General features: G+C 39.0%; 1 protein-coding gene and 1 pseudogene across 4 annotated transcripts in view; one reads left to right on the plus strand and one right to left on the minus strand.

Moving 5' to 3' along the window:
- Positions 1–23,175, minus strand: part of Brca2 (BRCA2 DNA repair associated) — a 40,725-nt gene extending 17,550 nt beyond the window's left edge. For 3 of the 4 annotated variants that reach the window (XM_052168718.1, XM_052168720.1, XM_052168721.1), the window contains exons 1-13: positions 23,110–23,175; positions 22,528–22,631; positions 19,079–19,306; positions 17,335–17,443; positions 16,794–16,843; positions 16,226–16,266; positions 15,931–16,042; positions 14,251–14,300; positions 13,282–13,393; positions 11,489–12,595; positions 5,350–10,137; positions 3,666–3,761; positions 412–481 (exon numbers count right to left, since the gene is read on the minus strand). In XM_052168718.1, coding sequence (XP_052024678.1) covers positions 412–481; positions 3,666–3,761; positions 5,350–10,137; positions 11,489–12,595; positions 13,282–13,393; positions 14,251–14,300; positions 15,931–16,042; positions 16,226–16,266; positions 16,794–16,843; positions 17,335–17,443; positions 19,079–19,306; positions 22,528–22,594 — 6,830 coding nt within the window. In that variant the 5' untranslated portion in view covers positions 22,595–22,631; positions 23,110–23,175. Of the gene's footprint in view, positions 1–411; positions 482–3,665; positions 3,762–5,349; positions 10,138–11,488; positions 12,596–13,281; positions 13,394–14,250; positions 14,301–15,930; positions 16,043–16,225; positions 16,267–16,793; positions 16,844–17,334; positions 17,444–19,078; positions 19,307–22,527; positions 22,632–23,109 lie in introns of those variants that run through there. The other variant, XM_052168722.1, reaches the window with a different exon arrangement.
- LOC127673429 (uncharacterized) lies at positions 1,147–1,300 on the plus strand (annotated as a pseudogene).
- Positions 23,176–23,382: the final 207 nt, after the last annotated feature.

A 23,382-nucleotide genomic window follows, 5' to 3' on the forward strand; every position in this document is an offset into this window, starting at 1 on the left:
ATGCTCCCGCCAACCTGCAGGGTGTTTATGGGCTAGTAACAGAGTCTTCTCTGGAGCCTTAGTCTTCCACTCCAATCCCACCTGTCTTGCTTTTCTTTCTTCCAGATAGTTATACATTTTCTAGCATACATTTCTAATTCATTCTAAATGAGTTAAAGTTATTAACTTTAAAAAAAAAAAATCGGTCTGGAGAGATGGCTCAGTGGTTAAGAGCACTGACTGTTCTTCCAGAGGTCCTGAGTTCAAATCCCAGCAACCCCGTGGTGGCTCACTGCCATCTGTAATGGGATCTGATGCCCTCTTCTGGTGTGTATGAAAATAGCTACAGTGTTCTTACATATTATAAATAAATCTAAAAAAAAATCACTTTTTTCCTATGTTATACTAAGATTTTTTTTTTTTAAATCTTACCAGAAGGGTCCACAGGTAACCGGCTCTAGAGACATGTGGTGCGTGAACAATCTTCTGTCTTTTATTGTGCCTAAGAAAATCCAACTAAGGTTTTAGTTGCCATTCCTGTTTATTATACATTTCTGTAAATGTTCACTAAATTTTCTTAGACATTGAAGTTTTAAATATACACTATGCATATTTAGTAAATAATTATTGAGTGTACTGAACTTGCAAACTAATTATAACTATAAACAAAATAACCAACATTCAAATCTCAGAGAAATCAGTTTTAAATTTAGTCTTAGTGTTAGTAATTATTACAGTTAGCTCATAGCCAGTGTAAATATCATCTCTAAAGTTTGGTTTTACAAAGGTTCAGAAGCAGCCGGGCAATGGTGGCACACGCATTTAATTCCAGCACTTGGGAGGTAGAGGCAGGCGGATTTCTGAGTTCGAGGCCAGCCTGGTCTATAAAGTGAGCTCCAGGACAGCCAGGGCTATACAGAGAAACCCTGTCTCAAAAAAACCAAATCCAAAAACCAAAATACAAAAACAAAAACAAGATCAAAGGTTCAAAGCAAAGCTTTAGATAATAGTCATTCTCAATATGTAATTTATGGTTATTAGACTTCCAATTTGTCCACTAATTAGGGATTAACTGAATAAACTAGGATATAGCCACATGACTGTTTACTATGCAACCATGCAAATGAGTAAAAAAGACATTTACATATTCATTAAGTGGCATTCCCTAGCTTTGCATATTGGTAGTGTTACAGCCAGTGAGGATTATCTGAGGTGCAATTATAGCTAATTAAAAATGTTTCCCAATACTCTGCCATGTTGACTTGAAATAGAGTTGGCATTGGCATTTCTATAGAAGCTGTGAAAAAAAAAAAAAAGCAGCATACTTTCCCTGACCAAAAGCAAACAAGGTCTGAAAATGTAAAGAGATATTATTATAGAACATTTATAAAAGTAAACTGCAAACCATGGAGTAAGAGGTAGGAAAGCTGGAGAATAGCCTGGAGTGTGACTGGGGTGGATTTAAGACTTCTCCAAGTATAGCTTTCTACAGCATTTCTGAATGAGTTATGCAAATGTTGTTTGCTCAAATATAAGATTAAAGAATAAGTAAACTGGGGTTGGGGATTTAGCTCAGTGGTAGAGCGCTTGCCTAGCAAGCGCAAGGCCCTGGGTTCGGTCCTCAGCTCTGTTAAAAAAAAAAAGAATAAGTAAACTGTACGTTGGAGCAATGGCTCGGCACTGGCTGTTCTTGCAGAGGACCAGGGTTCAACTCCCCAGCAACTACACAGTGGCTCACAACTGTCTCCAGTTACAGGGGCATCCAATGTCTTCTTCTGGCCGCCACACAGCAGGCACATACATGGTACACATATATACGTACAGGCAAAAATACAAATACACATAAAATAAAATAATACAAAAATCCTAAAGCTGGAAACAAACGTAATCTATCAATTCTGCACATGCAGAATTATTTGGACAGGAAAACACAGCACAATATTTCTTTAAGGATTTGTAAGGACAAACAAGAATTGCAAAGAATTCTGTTTTAAATGTGTTTTATTATTTTGTGTGCATGAATGTTTTGCCTACATGTATGTCTGTGAACCAAATACATGTATAGTGTCCGAGGAGGTGGGGAGTCTCCATGTGGATGCTGGGAATTTAAACCTGGCTCCTTTCCAAGAACAAAAAGTGCTCTTAATCACTAAGGCAACTCCCCAGACCCAGAATTCCTATGCCTCTATATATGAACCATCTATGTCTACTCTACAGGAAGGTGATTCTATGGGTGATCTATGAAACAGAGGCTACAATGATCTTTAGAGGCCCCTCCATCAGCACTGTTGCACACACCTGTTTACTATACAAGAGCGCATTTGTACAGCTTCTTATTTGTCTATAGAAGTCACACTTATCTTGAGACAATTTATTTTCACAGTTAGGCTGATACACAGTAGCTACTTTATTGCCATGGGATTACCATAGGTACTTGAAAAAATAAAAGTACTAATTACTCAGATTTGGGTATTCAGCAGTTTTTTGTCTTTTTATTAGAATTAATTTTACTTATCGTTATTGTGCATATATACATGTGTGGGCAACCATGTATGCACATTTGTGTGTTGTGTGGGGAGTGGGGGGGAGCGGTATATGCAGGAGGAGGTGAGAGGACAACTTCCCGAAGTCAATGCTGTCCTTCTAAAATGTGGTGCACTGGGACTGAACTCACGTCATCAGTCTAGGTGGTGGCAGGTGCTTTTACCAGATGAAACACTTTAGCAGTCTGAGGTTTTTCTTAAATAAATGAAATAAGGTTATATCTACAAGGATAATAGCAAAAATATTTTTGTCTGAGGTAAAATTTAGCTTTTAAATAAAAATTAGAATTTAGAGAAGTTTGTGTCTGGTATGTATATTTTCTAATATTTAAGACTTTTCAGACTAAGAAGTCTATCAGTGACATAGGTGGTTAAATGTTGGGTAATAAAGTTTGTCAACTTGGACCTGGGAGATGGCAAATAGGAAGTGACTGCTCTTGCATAGAACCTGAGTTGAATTCCCAGCATACAACTGAAGGTCACTCCACCTCCAGGGACCTGATGACCCTGGCTTGCTCAGGCACTGCAGCCATATACATGGATACTAAATAGGTTTTTTGGTTTTATTTTAAATACAACAAGTTAAGCTGAGTAACACACCATTAAACCCAGTACCTGGGAAGCAGAGGCAAGTGGATCTCTGTGAGTTTGAGGCTAACCTGGTCTACAAATGAATTCCACGAAGCAAGGGCTACACAGAGACACCTTGTCTTGAGAAACAGACAGACAGATAGATGGACGGACGGACAGACAAATGTTAGAAAAATAAAAGGAAAATCAAAAGACTGTAATGGACTAAGGAGGCAAGGCAACATTTATATGTAGTAAGTTGAAGGATGGAGTCAAATCATGACTAAGAAACGTCCACCTCATTTGGTAGCAGTGATCATGTGACGAACTGGTGCAGATCATTTACCGCTTTCATTAAGTCTAAAGCCACTATTTCATAAGCAGCTTACACTTGCAATTACATCTTTATAAGTGCCTTAGTAGGCCTCATAGATGAACCATTCACATACCAAATATGTCAAAAGTTTAACAATGAAACCATTCTGTACACACAAATGAACCAAGAGAGGAAAGTGTAAAAATAACATGCAGAGTACTTGTTCAGGGAAAAAATATGAATAAAAACAAATTTACCATCTGGAGTGCTTTTTGAAGGCGTTAAACATTTTCCTTTACTTTCTATTATCCTGTCAAATTCATTTAATAAGCTTCTTTTGATTGGAGGTTGTCCTAAAAAGAAAGTTCCATACATATTTGTAGTTATATCAGTTTTACCTATTAAAAGCCTAGATTTCCCCTTTTATAACTAAAGTACTGACTTATACATGGTAAGCAATGAAACAAAACAAAACCCCAAAGATTAAGTATTACAAAGTTAAATTTGCTCATACAGAATGTGACCTGTATAATATTTGATGAAGTAAATCTGTTTCTGGCAGGATGGCTTATAATAAAGCAACTTCTAGGTCTCACTCCACAATATGGTGGGGCTAGACAAGAAGATATATAATTATTCCAATACTCTTGTGTCCACAAGCTTGTAAAGGAAGCCAATGTCTTTTAAATCACGCACATGAGGGTTGGAATGTTAGTTTTGAAAATGATCATCATCCGGGCATGGTGGCCTTTGGGAGGCAGAGGCAGGCGAATTTCTGAGTTTGAGGCCAGCCTGGTTTACAGAGTGAGTTCCAGGACAGCCAGGGCTACACAGAGAAACCCGGTCTCGAAAAACCAAAAAAAAAAAAAAACAACAACAACAAAAAAAACCCCAAACCCGAAATTGATCATGATTGCCAATGTCAACTGATTGATTATTTAAATATTCTTTCTAGCCTGAGACACTACCAAAACATGCACACTGTGGATTAACCTAATAGTTTCACTAAGTCATTAGACATTTAAATGAGAAATTAGAATATAGTCCAATAGTAGTAAGAGCACTGATATTCTCCCAGAGGAACTAGGTTGTTCCCAGAACCCACGTAGCAGCTTGCTACTCTTTGTGACACCTGTCCCCGGGGATCCAATACCCTCTTCTGTCAGACACCAGGCATGTACATAGTACAGAGAGAGACATACGTGCAGGAAAACCATCCATAAATATACAGAATTCTAAAGAAGAGCATGGCATTATTTACTATTAAACTATATTCAGAATATTTGTGAAGGAAGCAAGCAAACACTAAGTTTTTTGCCTAGATAAGGTGTCAGGTTCAATGTTGATTATGTTAAATGAAAGGTTAAAATGTGATTTTAAACATCTAATCAATTAATTGATGGATATTTTTGAGACAGGGTCATGATATTTAACCCAGGCTGCCTTGAACTTAACAATCCTCCTGCCTTAGGTTCTTGGATGCTGGCATTACAGCTATCAAATATCATGCCTGATAATACTAAACATTTTATCTACAATTACCTTGTGAGAGGAATTAACTATACTTTGTGGATATGGGAATGGGCTCAGAGAAGTGAGGTAACACGTGAAGAGTACAATAACTATGTCATACACAGTACTAATTACGTTTTGGGGCTATACTAGAAACCAGGTTCTGTCAGAATTCTTTACACACATGAGAAATACTAACATTTCACTAGCTTTGTTGAAAATAAAACTTCTTAGCATTTTTTAACCCATACTAAAAATACACTAAAGATCTTAAAATATGACTTGTTGCTACAGACTTACAGATGTCAAGTTCTAAATCACTGTCCTCCAAACTCCAAAGGAAAAATAGTTTTTTAACACCATATCCTGAGATTATTGAGGATGAATCACTTGAGAGACCAGTATACCAAAAGAAAAGTAAATACTTACCCATTGCATCAACAGCCACTCCTCCTCTTTTCCTAGTTCTTGAATTTAACAAAGTCTCATTTGGGGGGCATGTAAACTGTGAGCATTTGGCACGAGTCTGTTCAGAATCCGTCAGCTCATCATCTTCCATAAAAGCTTTGGCACTCTCCACTGCTTCTGTTTCAAAATAGTTCTCTTTGGAGTAATATTCTCCTACATTTGTTTTCACAGGAAAATTAGACAATGTTTCCACTTCATCAGTTTCTATTTTTATGTCTTGGGGTAAGGTTTGTTCTTTTTCCAGAAGACTAGCCTTCCTATGGGATATTCTTGTTCCTAATACCAACTGTGTGTCTTGCTTTCTCCTCATCTGAGAGAGTTGGGAAGAAACTTCAATAGATTGAGTATTGCCTGAAGAACCACCTTCTTTATAATTACTAGGTAAGCTGGATTTATCATTATAGGTTTTCTGCAGTTTAGAGTTTACAGGGAATTCTGGGGTTCTGTTTTCAACACAAGATTGAGGAAGTATTTTTGATACATCTTCAGGTGTAGATGAGTGCTGGAGAGTATGTTCAGTTCTGATCAAATCAAATTCCTCTAATATTCCTTTAACTTTGTGTAAGGCACTTTCTGAAACTGTGACCAGTTTTCCACCTGCAGTGCTAAATCCAGAAAATACAGATGAATTGACATTGCCCGGGAGGACTTTTGGGAGTGACAAAACACCCTGGGTGTTATGCACCACAGACTTTTCTCTTTTTACAGAATGATGTGATTTTTCATTACCTTCCAGTGACTGTTTAGCATCACCATCCATTTCAGAAAACACGTGTCTTGCCTTTTCTAATGAAGCAGCTGATACTTGTACAGCTTTTCCACTTGCTGTGCTAAAAATTCCGGAAGTGTGTGAAGGATGGACTGCCTGGGGAGGCTCTCTTATAGATTTATAAGTATCCCAAGTTTCCAAACTAACAGGTGGTGTTGCAGCTTTCTTCAGTCCAGACACATTTTGGTTATGTTGTAAAATTTGTTCATTCTGAGGATAAAAAATAGCCTCATGTGAGTTTATGCAGATATCACCTGAAGAGCTAGGACATATAAAATCCTCTGAATGATCTAGTGCTTTATGACAGCTCGTCTGGCAAGTGTCTGGTTTAGTCTCTCTGTTTTGCTCGATTATTTTATTACATTTATCTGTGACTATCTCTTTCATTCTTACAGTTTCTTGTGAATGAGCTGTAATGAACATGGGTGAGTCTACCTTATAGTTCATTGAATCCAGCATTGCTGAGTCAATGGCTACATTTTTATTTGCATATGAAGCATTAGTCTCCAGTTTCTGAACACAATCTTCATTTACAGTTTGTGGGCATAGACTTATTTCTGGCTGAACATCAGAATCAAGTTTATTTTTAAAGAAATATCCCAAATCATTATGCATGTCATCACGATGACAAAAACTAGAATGAGATAGATAGCTGTGACACACATTAGGGTCACTAAAGAGGGCTGAAGCTTGGTTTTCAGAGACATGACTTGTATTAATTTCAGTTCTGATAACGACTAAACTACGTTCATATGAGGCATTTCCTGCAAAATCTTCAGTGTGTTCCTTTACACATTTGATTTCAATAGTATTTCTTGTTTCAAGCTTATCACTCTGTTCTCTAAGCCATTTTCTGCCTTTGGAAAGAGAAGTCTCACTGATACAAGTTTTTCTACTGTCCCCTGTAGAACATTCCAAAGCAGAATCTTTAGTGACTGGGTAAGAGAACTGACAATTAGAGCAATTTCTAGGATTCTCTTCTATTTTATTTTCTATGTTTTCATGTACTTTGGAAGAGGTACCATTTGATGTTGTGAGATTTTCAGTTTGCCTATACATATGATAACTTTGCTGGGGTAGCATTTCAGTCTCCTTAGAGACAAAATTCTGCATTTCTTCACATTTTGAGGCAGTTACTTCAATTTTCTCATATGCTAATGTAAGTCCTTCTTTGTAGTCCTCTCTGTCCTTCAGGGGTTTTGATCCCCGATGACTAGAACTGGCAGTTTTCCTAACATATTGTGTCTCATCAAAAAGGTTTTTCACTTTGTCTAAAGATTCCTGCATAATTTTGACTTTCTTCCCACTAGCTGTATGAAAACTCAACAGTGTAGGATCTTTGATACTTTCTATTTCAAGTTCAGGATACTGTTGAAGAGCTGGTAATTGACTGACAGTTCCGATTGGGAAATGTTCTTCAAATGCCTTTTTAATACTGATTGCTTTCTTGTGACATGAAATATTCATTTTGTCCTTATTTATGCCACTAAAAATTTTAGAATTCAAAGAATCCGAAATGTTCATTTCTTCTGTTTCCTGATTAAAAATATTCACACTTTTATTTAATGACTCTTTGGAGACTCTGATATTTTTCCCGCTTGCTGTCTGAAAGGATATATTAAACTCTTTTGTATTTTGTTCCATCTTATTTGAAGGTAGGTGTTCTTTATCTGAAGATTTCATACGACAGGTTTCCTCAGCTTTCATGACTTCTAAACATGTTAAATCTGATATACTTTCCTTAATTTGTGTGTTTCCCTCCCTCACATTTTGGGTACATGACTTAGGAGACTTATTGCCTTGATCAGCAGCACGAGGCAAATCACCGTCACCTTTATGAATAGAAACTGTGCCACTTGTACTTGATTTACTACCATCAGAGTTTTCTAATTTATTTCTTTGAGAGCCAGTATAGTTATCTTCATGTTTTGTATTCTTTACATAATTTTCAGAATTTTTGTCAACAAAAATATAGGTAGACATTTCAATATTATTTTGTAATGTTACTTGGCACTTACTAGATTTCGCATCAAAACTTTTATCAGTGTTTTGTTTCTTTATCTTCACCACAGAAGCAACAGAATCATGATGTGCACTTGAAGAGAATCCTCTTGGTCCTACTTTTGCTGAAGGCTCCTCACTAATATTTTCAATGTCACTGAACAGTTTCATAGCTTTTTTCAGAGCCTCATTAGACACACTAAGTTTTGTGCCAAGAGCAGAACAAAATCCTCCAAACTCCATTTCATTTATATTTGGTAAAAAACACAATGTATTTTTGTTACAAGTGTCTTCTAACACGTGAGGAAAGCTTCGTTTAACTCCAGTCAAATCTTCAAATTGCTTGCTGTGACCTGTCTGACCTACAGAGGAGGGAACCACTGGGAGATGAAGATCAACATCTTTCCACTCCTCAGAAGCAGTACTTACAACAGCCATCTGCTTTCCAGGCACTTCAGATTTATTACTCTGTGCAATGTGGCTTGGCTTTCTGAACTGTGTGAATTCAAACTGACTTCCTGATTCTTCCAAGATAGTAGATAGTTCTGTAATTTCTGCTTTTTGGCTAGGAGTTAAATTATGACTTGAATGAAAATCTTTCTTTAAAGATAACATCTGAGGTGTTGCATGCGTATCTTCATGAGAAACAGATGATGGACTATGAGACTGTGTAGATACAGTAGCAACTAATTTCAAATCAAATGTTTGAGATTCATTTAGTCTCTTCTGGTTTGCTAATGGATGGGTATTAACAATATCAATACAAGCTAAACTAGTAGGATACTGTTCTTCAATATCTTTGAAGAACATTTTGCTTTTCTTGACATTATGCTCTGAAAGTTTTATTTCTTTATTGGAAGCTGTTCTGAAGCCACCTCCAAAATTATGATTCAAAACTGGATCCAAGAACTCCGACCATCTGTCTGAATAATCATTGTTCCCATCTGATTTCATATCCAAGGAGGAACTCAACTTGAAATCTTTGTCAGCGGTTTCTTTCTGATGCTGCTCTATAGTATTTCTGCTCTTCTCTGTACAATCATGGACCACAGCTAATGAATCTGAGTCCTTTGTAATCAACACTTGGGCTCTATGCTCATCATCTAGGTCTCCACCTACTGCCATGGGAGAGTTCTTGAGACTAGGCCTTTTTGCGTGGCTAAGGTCTTCTTCCTGAAGTTCCACAGTACTTCCTAAATCAGGCTTACTGCTTTCATTGGTTACTTGAAAAGTAAAATTATTCTCGTCTGGGAAAAGTTCTTCAGAATTCATATTGACTGTTACTTCTGAAATAAAAGGTGAGTCTTTTTGGTCCTTTTGTATGACTGCTATTTTTGCATTTTGATTGAACTGTGATTTCACTGAAGAGGACACTTCTAGTATATATTTTCCGGGTGGCAGAAGCTCGGGGGTTTTAGAATTTTCAGTTAAGATACACATTTCATTTACTCCCAAAGGGATGTTTTTGCTTAATTCAATATTATCTTTACAGCTCTCACACTGCAGGTTCTTTGGCATTTTACACATTTCCCCTCTAGAATCCACAACTGACTTTGACAGAGGTGCCTTTGAGCTGGGAGTTAATTTAAGAGTACTTGTTCTGTTGTGGCCACTGAGAGGGTTTTCCTGTGATTCAGAGCTAATGCTGCTGAGCTGCACTGCTGCTGAATGCCTTCCTGAAGGATGACATGCTGAGACTATGACTTTTTCCTTTTCATCGGAAACCTTTGGACTTTTTTGATCATTTTCACATGGTTTTTCTGGCAAGCATGACAGAAAGTCAGCTTCTAGGGCTGTATATGGCTGTAGTTTTTCTTCATTGACTATTGCTTCTTTGTCATTAAGATCCTGAGATATCAATGCATGAATATAACTAATTTCTTTACTAGCAGCAGTCACAAAAGAGTTGGTCAAGGACAAAGATGGCTCTTCTGGATCATTCGGTAAATAGCTTCTTTTGACAGAAGAATCTGATATACCTAAATATAAGAATACAGAATGATGGGACAAGTTAGAGTACAATAAATTGCACCCACTCAGTGCCTTTCCCAAGTTAAAGTGTTTAAAACAAGGAGTACAAGAAGAGCAAATGGTGACTGATAGATTTAAAACAACACCCTAAATGGTTGCAAATTAGTACTAAATTACTAAATTTCTACATGACAAGGCTAAGGAGCTAGCTCAGTCAGTGAAGTACCTGTCATGCAGACCTGAATCCAGGTCCCCAGAATCCTGTAAAATGCTGGTTGTGGCAGAAGTATCTATAAACTTCAGGGTTGTAGGATGGTAAACAGAGACAGATAGATCCCTGGAGCTCAAACATCTCTTCAATACTCTAGTGCCATTATCACCGACCTACTCACCATGCTATTTACAATTTCTCACAGGGAGACAAAACCGATTTCACATGATGAAGATGAAGAATAGAGAAGAAGCAACAAGTCTCCCTTATGTTCCCCAGGCTTGTCTTGAATTCCTATTCTCAAATAATTCTCCTGTTTCAGCTTCCCAAGTTAATATCATTTTTTAGCTATCCAATTTGTACATAATAAACACAATAAACACTCTAAAGCAGTAGCTAAAGCAGTCAAGTGTAGAGTCCAGCTCATACATTTCAAGTTCCTAATGTGTTTGGATAGAAAGCTGTCTTAGAAGTCATACAGCAAGACACAGTGGTGTGGTTCCAACTACTTGGGAGACTAAAGCAGGAAAATCACTTAAGGCCAAGTTCAAAACCAGCATAGAGTACAAAGGGGGGGGGGGACAAAGGGATGGTGGCTTAGGGTGTGAATTCATTTGCCATTAAGCCTTCGGCTCTGAAGACCCACATGGTGAAAAAAGAAAAACTGACTTAGGTAAGTTGTCCACTGACCTCCACACATACACCACGTGCCACACATATGTCTACACACATATACACAATAAATAAATGCTACAAAAGCAAAAATCAAATAGCCAACAATATATGGTGTGAATTGCCCCAACAAGTTTCAATGACATAATTCTAAACACCAAATCCAAAGTCTCACCAATAATCTATATAGATACTGTCTGAGAATAAATGGTTCCTAAAACCAGGTGGAAGTAGCCCACACATTTAATTCAAGCACTAGTGAGGCAGAGGCAAGTTCCAGGCCAGCCTGAGTTCCAAGACAGCCAGAGTTACACAGGGCTCTCACAAAACCAAAACCAAACGAAACAAAGAAGAGATCTAAAAAAACTACAGAAAGAAAACAAGTGTTTACACTTTTTTTTAAACTATATATTCAAAGAAGAGAATTTAATCTCATCCATTGGACTATATATGTTAGAAGAAAAAAAGAAAAATACCTGAATTCACATTTGTAAAGGTGAATGGTACTTCAAAAGCACTTGCTTTAAACTGGGCTGAGAGATCAGGAAGCTCTGACTGTCTGTGAGTCTGTAGTTGTTTTCCTTGATGAGGCGCATCGTCACTTACAGAGTAAATAAACTTTTTTCTTTTATTTTTTAGAGTGGATATTAAACCTGTATTTTTCACAGTTCCATAAGTGTCAGTGAAAGTGGTGGGCCAGCTTCCAGTGTCAACTAAACTAGGACATAAAGAATCCTCTCTCTGTGAGCATGCAGTATGTATTTCCAATTCACCTACAGAGGCTTCATGTTCTTCTGTAAAGGTTGAGCTGGTCATACTGTCTGAGAAAACAGTACCCAAAGTCTCTTCAAGTGGCTCTCTCATCTTGAATATAGACTTCCTGATACTATGAGATAGACAGGCTACTTGACTTGTTCCAGATACCATTTGCTTCCCTGCAGTGGAGTTTTCATGTGATTCAAGATGCTGTCCTTCATGTTCCTTATCTACCAGAGTTTCCTCACTGAACATCTTTTCTGGTTCTGGAAGACTAGAAATATGAGGAAAATTTTCTGAAGTAACAGAGCCAGTACCTTCTTTCTTCATATCTATGAAGTCTTCTTCTGAAATATTTTGGTTATGAGAAGAAATATGAGGTAAGGGTATTTTTCCTGTCTGGGTTCCCTTTAGACCAGAGAGGTTTGACTGAGACCATCTACTGTCTGAGCACTGTACAGCTTCATTGCAGATTTCCTCACTCTGGCTGTAAAAGGGCTTCTGGTTTGTTACATCTGGATCTAAGGGCTCGCTATCTCTTGGTTCAATTTCAAGTGCAAATGAGTTTTTATCATCAGCTTGTCTTCTAGCTTCTTCACTTAATTCATCAGTTCTTATTTCACTGAAAATTTTCTTCCTGGTCTTGCCCATTCTCATTTTCTGTAGATTTCTGGCTCTATGCTTAGGAACGCATAAAGAGAAACTATCTTCTTCGGAAGTATCAACTTCTATCTCCCTATCTTCTAGAACATTTGGTACTGGACTTCTAAGGCAGTCTTTGAAGCTATTTATTTTGCCAGATGAATCTCCTAACATTTCTCCCAATCCTGTTAAAATTCAAAACAACAGCACATTTTAACATTTACAATGCAACCATATTCTTCCTATTATTCTCACAATTCTTTCAAGAAATGGCTCACATTAAATAATACACAGGTCAGCAGGACGGGGTTATTCTGAATGCCAGTTTGTCAGGCAAGTCACTCTTCTCCTAAAATAGGATCCCAATGTATTGAAAGTCTTTATTCACACCCTAATCTTAAATACCTCATTTTTTTTCAGTTCTATACAATTAAAGGTCACCTTTAAAAGTACTATGTACTCAATCTAGCTTAGTATTCTAAGAACTATCAATACAGATGTAGCAAGTCAATTATGTATTACTACAACTACAAAAAAGAAATCTATCGAGTTAGTTTCTATGTTCTATATTTCAGAGGTTGAGAAAGAAAAGCAACAACATTTCTCCCTAAGAAAAGAACAGTGTCGGGGCTGGAGAGATGGCTCAGTGGTTAAGAGCACTGACTGCTCTTCCAGAGGTCATGAGTTCGAATCCCAGAAACCACATGGTGGCTCACAACCATCTGTAATGAGATCAGATGCACTCTTCTGGAGTATGAAGATAGCTACAGTGTACTCATCACATATATAAAATAAATAAAAATCTTTAAAAGAAAAGAACAGTGTCATCAATTCAGATCAGCAGCTCTACTAAACAGATATACATACTCACCCTGACTAAAAGATTCTTGCTGGTTTTTGTTTTCATTTTCAGTCACTGAGGGAATGGATTTATCATTCTTTCTCAGACTTTCATTGTGGTTAGAAAAATAGCTTTTCAAAGTCTGTAAAAATGATGTTTAAAATCATTAATTAGTATAACTCTTTCATTACACACATATATACATGTTACTGAATAGAAAGAAAAAATTTTATAGGAAGAAATTGCATATAGGATCATGTTAAGAAACATCTCTGCCAGGTGGTGGTGGTGCACACCTTTAATCCCAGCACTTAGGAGACAGGGGCAGGCAGATTTCTGAGTTCGAGGCCAGCCTGGTCTACAGAGTGAATTCTAGGACAGCCAGGGCTACACAGAGAAACCCTGTCTCGAAAAAAAAAACAAACAAAACAAACAAAACAAACAAACAAACAGAAACATTTCCAAACTCTTAGGAAAATTATAAATTGCAGTTTAAAAATGCAGGATAGTTGGGGCACAGTGACACATACATATAATCCTAGTACACGGGAAGTAGAAGCAGGATGATCATTCCAAGTTTGAGACCAAATGGTTTACACAACCACTTACAGGCTGGCTAGTAGTTGACAGCTACTGAGAAAAGGAGAGTCATCTTTGGTTAAGGTATAGCCACTAGTAGGTTGCCCCTTTCTCCAGTACCCCATACCCGTATGCCCCGAGAGGTATTAATTGGACTCGGGATCATTTTGAAAAGAACAAAATACATGAAGTTGAGAGTAGGTTATGTTGGGGAAGATCATGGGGGAATTGGAGGAGGAAGAGGGGTTGAATATGTTCAAAATATATTACATACATGAATGGGCACCTCAGAGAATTAACAATTTTTTTTTTTTTTTTTGGTTTTTACAAAGCATAAGAACCACTAACAAAACAAAAGCAAGTAAAGGCATTGTAGTGAATGAGTAATGTCGAGAGCACACAAGCCCAACAATGACTTACAGCCGGAGTGTCGGCACGAAATGCAGTTCTATGTACTTCTTCATCTTTGGCTGTAAAACAAAAATTAAATTTAGCTGTAGTGGATTATATATTATACATTAAAATTAATACACAAACTTAATTTTTCAGGAACACCTCTCCCCCACACACAGACACACATCTGAAAGTGTGTGACCAAAGCCAGCAACAGGGAACGCCAACATGGTCTAACTCATCACCCTATTTCTTTTTTTCTTTGTTTTTTTTTTTTTTTTTAAAGATTTATTGTTATATGTAAGTACACTGTAGCTGTCTTCAGACACCAGAAGAGTTTGTGTCAGACCTTGTTATAGATGGTTGTTAGTCACCATGTAGTTGCTAGGATTTGAACTCAGGACCTTCAGAAGAACAGTCAGTGCTCTTAACCACTGAGCCATCTCACCAGCTCCCGATCACACTGCTTCTTGATGTGGTTTGGTGATACTAGCTTTATGTTCTCTACAGGGCAGATGAAAGATCTGTAAGGTTGTGTCTTCAAAGGCTCCTGGGGAGCTTTTAGCCTCTATTTAGACAATGATACAGACAGAAGGCATAATTAATGCTAATCACTTCTTAGCTTTCAGCCTTTTTACTTTATTATTTCACATAAACAACAAAAAGAGGCTGGAAAGATGGCTCAGCGGTTAGGGGCACTGACTGCTCTTCCAGAGGTCCTAAGTTCAGTTCCCAGTTCACAATCATCTGTAATGGGATCTGATGCCCTTTTCTGGTGTGTCTGAAGACAGTGGCAGTATAATCATATACATAAAATAAATAATTATTTAAACAACAACAACAACAACAAAAGAAAGCCCAGTCACTTCTAGCTAAATGGATCAAAACTAAAGTTATTTAGCCAGAATCATCAAGCCCTAGTTTGAGGGCTGGCAAGATGGCTGAGAAGGTAAAGGCACGAGCTGCCAAGTCTGACACACTAAGGATCTTGGGAACTCATATGGTAGAAGAAAAGAACCAACCCTGTTAATTGTCCTCTGACCTCTACACAAATGTTGTGGCACTTGCACATGGGCATACTTGCTCACACGCAGAATAAAACAAAAAACAAAAACAAAACCCAAACCTAAAATACTAAGAAAAAGTTATGGTTTGAATATAAACTCATAATTTGAGGATTACCACAGTCATACACATATCTTATAAATGAGCACACATATATGGCATGGTTATATTTTGTGGCTAAATGTATATGAGGTTATCATATACAGATGGCAGAGTGATAAAATATGTGACCCTTTGATTGCATTTTAAATAAAACACACAAAAAAATTATTCTACAAACACTTATCACACAGTAATATGTGTTTTCATGGTTGCTTACATATTTAACCTTTATTTTTATTTTCTGTATATGGGTGTTTTGTCTACAAATATGTATGTACATTAGAATGCATTACATGCATTCTAGTCTGAAAAGACTAGAAGAAGACACCAGTTCCTCTGGAACTGGAGCTAGGAACAGTTGTGAGCCACCATGTGGGTGCTGAGAAGTGAACCAGGATCCTCTGCAAGAGTAGCCAGTGCTCTTAACCACTGAGCCATCTCTCCAGCCCTTCCATGTTTTCTTTCTAACATACGATTGGAGATGACAACTTAGCAGTCTCATCCAGTTCTTCCTGTCCAGTACACATTTGTCACTATTACCTATGAGCACAGTGGAACTAAGAGTTGGTGGTGTAGCTAATGAACTTGTCCAAGACATATCAGGATCCACTTCAACTCCCAGACTCTCAGAAATATGTTTTGGTGTCTGACCCTACAAGGAAAGATGGCTGTTAATTTACAGGAACACTGACAATTAATTCAGACTTTATCACTTACTCAATGCCTCTGTGAGACAGTATGCTAAGTACAGATCTCAACTCTTAAGTCAAAGGAATAATACATATTGTTACATTCTCAACTGATATACCATAAGTAACGCAAGCAGAACATTTACCTCCTCGAGTTTTGGTGTATAAAATAAACTTCCAGATACCACTGTGGGTTAAAAAAAACAACAACAAAAAACAGAAAATTAGATAATTATTAATATTTTTTTAAAGATTTATTTATTATATGTAAGGATACTGTAGCTGTCTTCAGACGCATCAGGAGAGGGTATCAGATATCTTTACGGATGGTTGTGAGCCACCATGTGGGTGCTGGGATTTGAACTCATGACCTTAATAAGAGCAATCGGTGCTCTTACCCACTGAGCCATCTCTCCAGCCCCAATTATTAATATTTTTAAAACCTACAAATAAAAACCATAAGGCTGGAGACATGGCTCAGCACTTAAGAGCACTGGCTGCTTTTGCGAAAAGCCTGCGTTCCTAGGACCTAATACAGGCAAATCACAACCACCTGTAACTCCAGTTTCAGGGGATCTCACTTCTGGCCTCTGGCCACCAAGGCATGCACGTAGTATATACACACACACATTGGCAAAACACTCATACATACAACTTAGATGTAAATAAGGTCTCAAAAGACAATGAAAATAAGAACATTTGCTGTGCTCATACCTGGCTTTTCTCGTTGTGGTACCGCCTGTGTGCACCGCAGAGTAAGGGGGCTGGACAAAATGAAACAGTGGCCTCAGGTGAAAAGTACAACAGCAGCAACAAAGAGACCACTGAACACTGACGCGTAGTGGTTTTATACTTTTGGAGACAAGGGCTTGCTATGTTAGCCTGGGCTGGCTTCATACTGTGCTAGGATTTCTGGAGTGGATTACAAGTCCTGGCTCAAAGTTTCTAACATGAAAGTTGCTAAATTAAAGAACATATTACATGTTATTTAAAAACATAAGTTCTTTCAGGAGACACTTTGCCAAAGCAATCTGGAATGACAGCTTATTTCTGTGAAACACACACATGCAAGAAAATGTTTTATTTAAACACATCTTAATAACAGATATGCAGGATGACAGTTCATGACTGAATCCCCCTAGCCTAGAGGATTCTGAGTGCAAAGTCAGCCTGGACTACAGTAAGACCAGACATTAAAAACAAGTATATAATACATATCTTATACACTTACAAAATAACAGCGGTCTCACTATACCTTTCACTGAGACAAGACTTCAGAGGCGGACTGGCAACATCCACCACAGGGTCCATTTTGGCCTTCATTTTACCGTGATTTTTAAGTTTACTACTTGCAACAACTTTCCCTGAAACAGTAAAATAATCTAGTGAGGATGCAGACACTGCACATTTTGAGCTTTTACTTTTTGAACTTAAGAATGGAAAAACAAACAAACAAACAAACAAAAGGATGTATAGGGAGCTGGGGCATGTATGGGAAATGTATGACATCACAGACAACACCTAGTCCAACATGACTGTCATTCTGTGAGAAGCTTTCACCCTTCAGTTTCAGACTCCTGAATATAAGTGGGAAAGCAGGGCTTCATGGCTGCAACCTCCCCTGCTCCCTTCCTTCCTCTTTGGTGTTGGACACAGAAACTAGGGCTTTTCTACTGATGAACATGCACACTACTAAACTACACTGCTAGGCCGACGGCCTCATTTGACGTGACTGTTCTGATGCCACCCTTCTGCATTCCACTCTTGGTTGTAACCCAACCATTGGGCTTCTCTGAGAGAATGCTGTTAAACCTGAGGAACTGTGGACAGATGTTTGTTTCCTTGCACACCCCTTTCTTGAGACAGAATCTCTCTATGTAGCCTTGGCTATCCTGAAACTTGCTATGTAGACTGGGCTAGCATTGAACTCATAGAGATCCACCTGCCTCTGCCTCCTGAATGCTAGGATCAAAGGAGTACACCATCACCGACCGGTAGCAAATCTGTCTTCTGACTATATCCACAGCAATTACAATGCCTGGCATGCTCACTGAACAGATCACAGGAGGTACTCTACAGAAAACGGAGCACTAGCCAGGCAGTGGTGGCGCACGCCTGTAATCCCAGCACTCTGGGAGGCAGAGGCAGGCGGATTTCTGAGTTCGAGGCCAGCCTGTTCTATAGGACAGCCAGGGCTATACAGAGAAACCCTGTCTCGAAAAAAACAAATCCAAAAATCCCCCCAATAAATAAATAAATAAATAAATAAATAAATAAATAAATAAATAAATAAATAATTTTTTTTTAAAAAAAAGGAAAAGGGAGCACTAGGTCAAGGAAGTAATAAATATTCCAGAGACAATGCACAACTTTACTAAGTGTTTGTAAACACCTGGCACCAAGGTCAGAGAAACTGATATCAAATTAAAATACTCACGGGAAACTGATTACAAAAAAAAAAAAAACAAAAAAAAACAAACAAAAACCTCCACCCTATTGTAACTTGAAGAAATATAGCTTAGTAAACACCAAGACAAGTCATTTTGAATATTTTGAATAGCAAAGTCATAATTTAGAAAATCTTAGTTGCTGACATGTTAATCATAGGAAGAAAGAAAAGAGGCATTTATTAAATACCTAAGTTATTTCATTGAACAGAAGCTTATCACACAGTATTTCCACCATCTACATTCTTCAATCAGGGAAGAGATGGGAAAGACTGATTTGCACAAGAGAACTCAGTACATCACAGAGCTGACTTTACATACAACTTTGCCTTAAGTCCCAGCTCATGCACCCTCCATCACATAGCATGATTTACCCAAGTTAAATCTATGGTGAACTAACTCTTTGCTTGTTCCTTTTTTGAGAAAGGGGCTCGTAAGTACATAGCTCTGGCTGTTGTGTAAACCAGGCTGGCCTTGAACTCACAGAGATCTATTTCTGTCTCTCTAATGCTAGGATTAAAGACATGTGCCACCACACCTAGCTACAGTTACCTAATTCTTGGAAAGGCGACTGGTCTAGTGGTAGAGTTTCACTTCGTTCTTTGAACATTATTGGAGTTGAAGCAAAATGATGGTAAGAGGGATTCCTCTGTGGTGTTTTAAACAGCTGTGGTTCATAACTGTGGGGCTTATATTCAGATTCTTCTGGAGGTTCAGAATTATATGGTGGAGCTTCTGAGGAAAGTTCTTCAAACCAATTGAGGCTTATTGGTCCTAAATCTGCAAAAAAGGCAAAAATCTCATATTAGTTTTAATGAAGGACATGGAGAAACTCATGAACAATGAAGATCATAAGAAAGGACAGGGATGCCAAAGGTGATTCCATCCGTGCTGTGCCTGACAACCTGAGTTAGACTGAAACACACACTCAGAAGTTGTTTTCTTATTCTTGTGTCATGGGGATATATGTGCACACACATGTAAAATCAGTAAATAAATGCAAAAAGGTTCAAAGATTACAGTGATAAAGGAGATCAAAGAATAAAGATCAAAGAATAAAGGAGAGGCATGGTTGTATTCACCTGTTATTCCAGCTCTCAGTAGGTCTGAGACAGGAGGAATACAATTTTGAAGACCTTCCAGGCAACACATCAAGACCTTTATTTCAAACTCCAAAACAGTGCAGCAAGATGGCTTGGCAGGTAAAGGTGCTTACCATCAAGGCTGATGACTTCACCTCATGACTAGAATCCACAATAGAAGTAGAAACCTCCTCTAACCAACCCACCTCCCTGTCCCCACCACGAAGTAAATCTAGATATATAAACAATAAAACAAGCTAATACTAAACAAAAGGAATTTGAAATGTTGATCATCTGGGCCTGGTGATACACAACTATAATTCTAGCACTTGAGGGTTGAGGCAGGAAGATCTCAAGTTTGAGGCTGGCCTGGGCTACAAAAATCCTTCTCCTCACTTGGGTATGATGCCACAACTTATAATTTTATCATTTGGGAGGATACAGAAGGAGGACTGTATAAGTTCCAGGATAGCTTGCCTATATACTGAGACCCTATCTTAAAAACTAATCAAGAAAGTAAGGGGAGGAGAGGAAGCAGGGGAAGAGAGAGGAAGGACAGATAAGGAGGGAAAGAAAGAGGAAGGAGAAGGTGAGGGGGAGAGCAAGGGAGCAATGGAGAGAAGCTAAGAAGAGTCAGATAGATCTCTGAATTCAAAGCCAGCCTGGTCTACAGAGCAAGTTCCAGCAGAACAGGCAGGGATATACAGAGAAACCCTGTCTCAGAGGACCAAAAAACAACAACAACAACAAAAAACCCAAAAGACTCCATAACCTAGTGCATACTAAATACAGAAAACAACAACAACAACAAAAAAACCAAAAATGAATAAAACAAAGAGAAAGAGAAGAGAAAAAACAAACAAGAATTACAACCACTAATTACTTAAAGGTTTATTAAGCAAGATTATTAGTCTTCTCTTTTGAAAGTGCACTACCATTTGTATGATTCACAAAGCTTACAAGGAGATAGAACTTAGGTATATTACCTTTCTAACTTTCTTAATAATACTCATGATTTAGAATTTAAAAACAAAGCTATCCACAGCAAGCATGTACTCCATAGATCAAACTGAAATGATTATGAAGACTCCATCAGTATGACAAGTATTTGAGTATCGGGCAGAGAACCTCTTTCAAATAAACACGAGAAAGAGTCTTACACAGCAACAACAAACATCAAACAGGACCCACCCACCCTATACCGAGGTTACTCGTGGCGCAGGAGGATTCAACACATTTCCATAATCAGAGCATGACATCCTTTGCCTTTTTCACAATGTCAACATCTGTACAACAAGGGATGGGGTATGTAAACACCTGGCGCATCTACACGACAAAAGGGTACGCCAGCACTCAGCATTTCCTACCAACCCAGAGGGGAATACCAGGGACTGACTAGTAAAGTAAAACGAACAGTGTGAGGCTCATGTTTCAATCTTATTATTGCCGTGTATCTAATGTATGTTAGTGTATGTTGCCAATGTGCAATGTGCAGTCAAGAACTGCTTCGGTCTTTCTACCTTCATGTGACGTCTCACTTAGAAACTGGTTATCAGGGCTGGAGAGATGGCTCAGCAGTTAAGAGCACTGACTGCTCTCCCGAAGGTCCTGAGTTCAAATCCACTCGGTGGCTCACAACCATCTGTAATGAGATCTGATGCCCTCTGCTGGGTGTCTGAAGACAGCTATAGTCTACTTACATATAATAAATAAATCTTAAAAAAAAAAAAGAAACTGATCATCAGACCAATGTAGCACACACCTTTACCCACTAAGTCACCTGATGCGACTGAGCTTAATTCTTTAGCCTGCTTTTCTAATACTTTCTGAGAAACAAAATGCATATAGCATTTCTGCAGACTGAAATGTCGCAGACAAGCACTTGTGATGAGCTGTGAACAGAACTAATGCACTCTTCACAGAAGGCCATCTTTTCCTTGGAAGGACTGCCAGACAAACCAAGTGAGTTGCAATATTAATGGACCTGATCTTTTTCATGCACTGTCAATACTTACAACATCTAATTCAGAGCCTGGTATTGCTGTTCACACTGCAATCCCAGTACTCAGGATGGTCACTGAAAGTTTGAAACCAGCCTGATCTACAGAGCAAGTCATAAATCAGTCACGGCTACAGAGCTAGACGATGTCATCTAACAGAAAGCTGGGGTTGGAGAGATGACTCAGTTGGTAAGAATGTCTAGTGCTATTTCAGAAGACTCACTCAGCCTAGCATCCACGTCAAATAGCTCACAACCACCTGTAACTCCAGCTCCGGGGGGATCTGATGCCCTCTTCTGACCTCTATAGGCACCTATACACACAGAGCATATACACAGACACACAATTTACTATATCTGACGCCATAAGCTGTTTCTGACACAAATGACCTTCAACTCCTGATCCTTCTGCCCCTACCTCCCAAAGGGTGAGATTGTAGGAATCTGGTCTTGAACTCATATTTAATTAACCTGGCTCAGTCTTCTGCCTCAACTTCCATAGGATTATAAGTGCGTGCCATCACACCTAGCTCATGTAATTTTTTGTTTGTTTTTCTGAGACAGAGACTCTCTATAAAGTCCTTTATCTCTCTCTTAGACTAGGCTGGCCTCAAACGCAGAGAAGTCCACCTGCCTCTGCCTCCCAGGTGCTGGGGTTTTTGTTTGTTTTTAAAGCAAGCATTCACCTTCACTTATTTTATTGATTTTTTGGTTTTTGTTTGTTTGTTTGTTTTTGTTTTTTCAGACAGGGTTTCTCTGTATAGCCCTGGCTGTCCTGGAACTCACTCTGTAGACCAGGCGGGCCTCGAACTCAGAAATCCGCCTGCCTCTGCCTCCCGAGCGCTGGGACTAAAGGCGTGCGCCACCACTGCCCCGCTGAAAATAAATTTTGATAGGACTGAATTCACCAAACTCAATACCTGCTGTGCTGCATCTCGCCTTAAAAATTTCCCAAAAAGTTGGTCTTCTTTTGTATTCAACGGGCATTTTCTCTACAGTATTTCTCCGATGCTCTTAAAGACGTCTGCAAAAGACAAAGTAACATAACACTTCACAGGCCTGTTGTGACAGGTAAAACCAGAATCGCTGGTAAGCTTGTCCAATGGAACTACCTTAGGCCTATCTTTCGGGACAAGAACAGAACTTATCATGAAGATGGGGAAGAGTTTATAATTGTGCTTCAAACCAAGCGACTATGGTGGAAGCCAATAGCAAGAAAACGTAACGTTATTCAGAATTACTCGTGTTAACTAATTACGGAGCTGAGATGCACACGTTAGGTCGGTCATCCAGCAACTGCAGACTGGAGCGGCTACTGCGGACTCCAGGGCGCGCCAGATCCCTCTGGGAGGACCCCGCGGGCTGCAAGGAGGGACCTGCTCCGGGCTGAGGTGGAGCCTGCGGCGGCCGCGAAGGAGGTCGAGGGGCTCCTCTGGGATGTCAGGCGCGTCCCTCGCGGCCCCGCAACCCCGGAGCGCGCGCCCACACCTGGCCCCACTAACCCGCTCCGGCGGCGGTCGCTGACTGACGGCGCTGCCTCGCTTCTCAAGCTCCCGCGAAAAGCCCGCTCTGTCCGTGACGTCATGACTACGCGACGGGGACGCAGCGCGAGCGCCGCCCGGAAGTCAGGGACCTTCTGTCTCTGTTCCCGGCTAAAGTCGGCTCGTCCATCCGCAGCCGAATTCCTTTCTTTCCCTCGGGTTCATGTTTGTCTTGGCGCCCTGGGGACACACGATGTGTGTGTGTGTGTGTGTGTGTCTTTTTTGGTTTCTTCT

The sequence above is a fragment of the Apodemus sylvaticus genome, chromosome 22, assembly GCF_947179515.1.
Source record: "Apodemus sylvaticus chromosome 22, mApoSyl1.1, whole genome shotgun sequence".
Lineage (NCBI taxonomy): Eukaryota > Metazoa > Chordata > Mammalia > Rodentia > Muridae > Apodemus > Apodemus sylvaticus.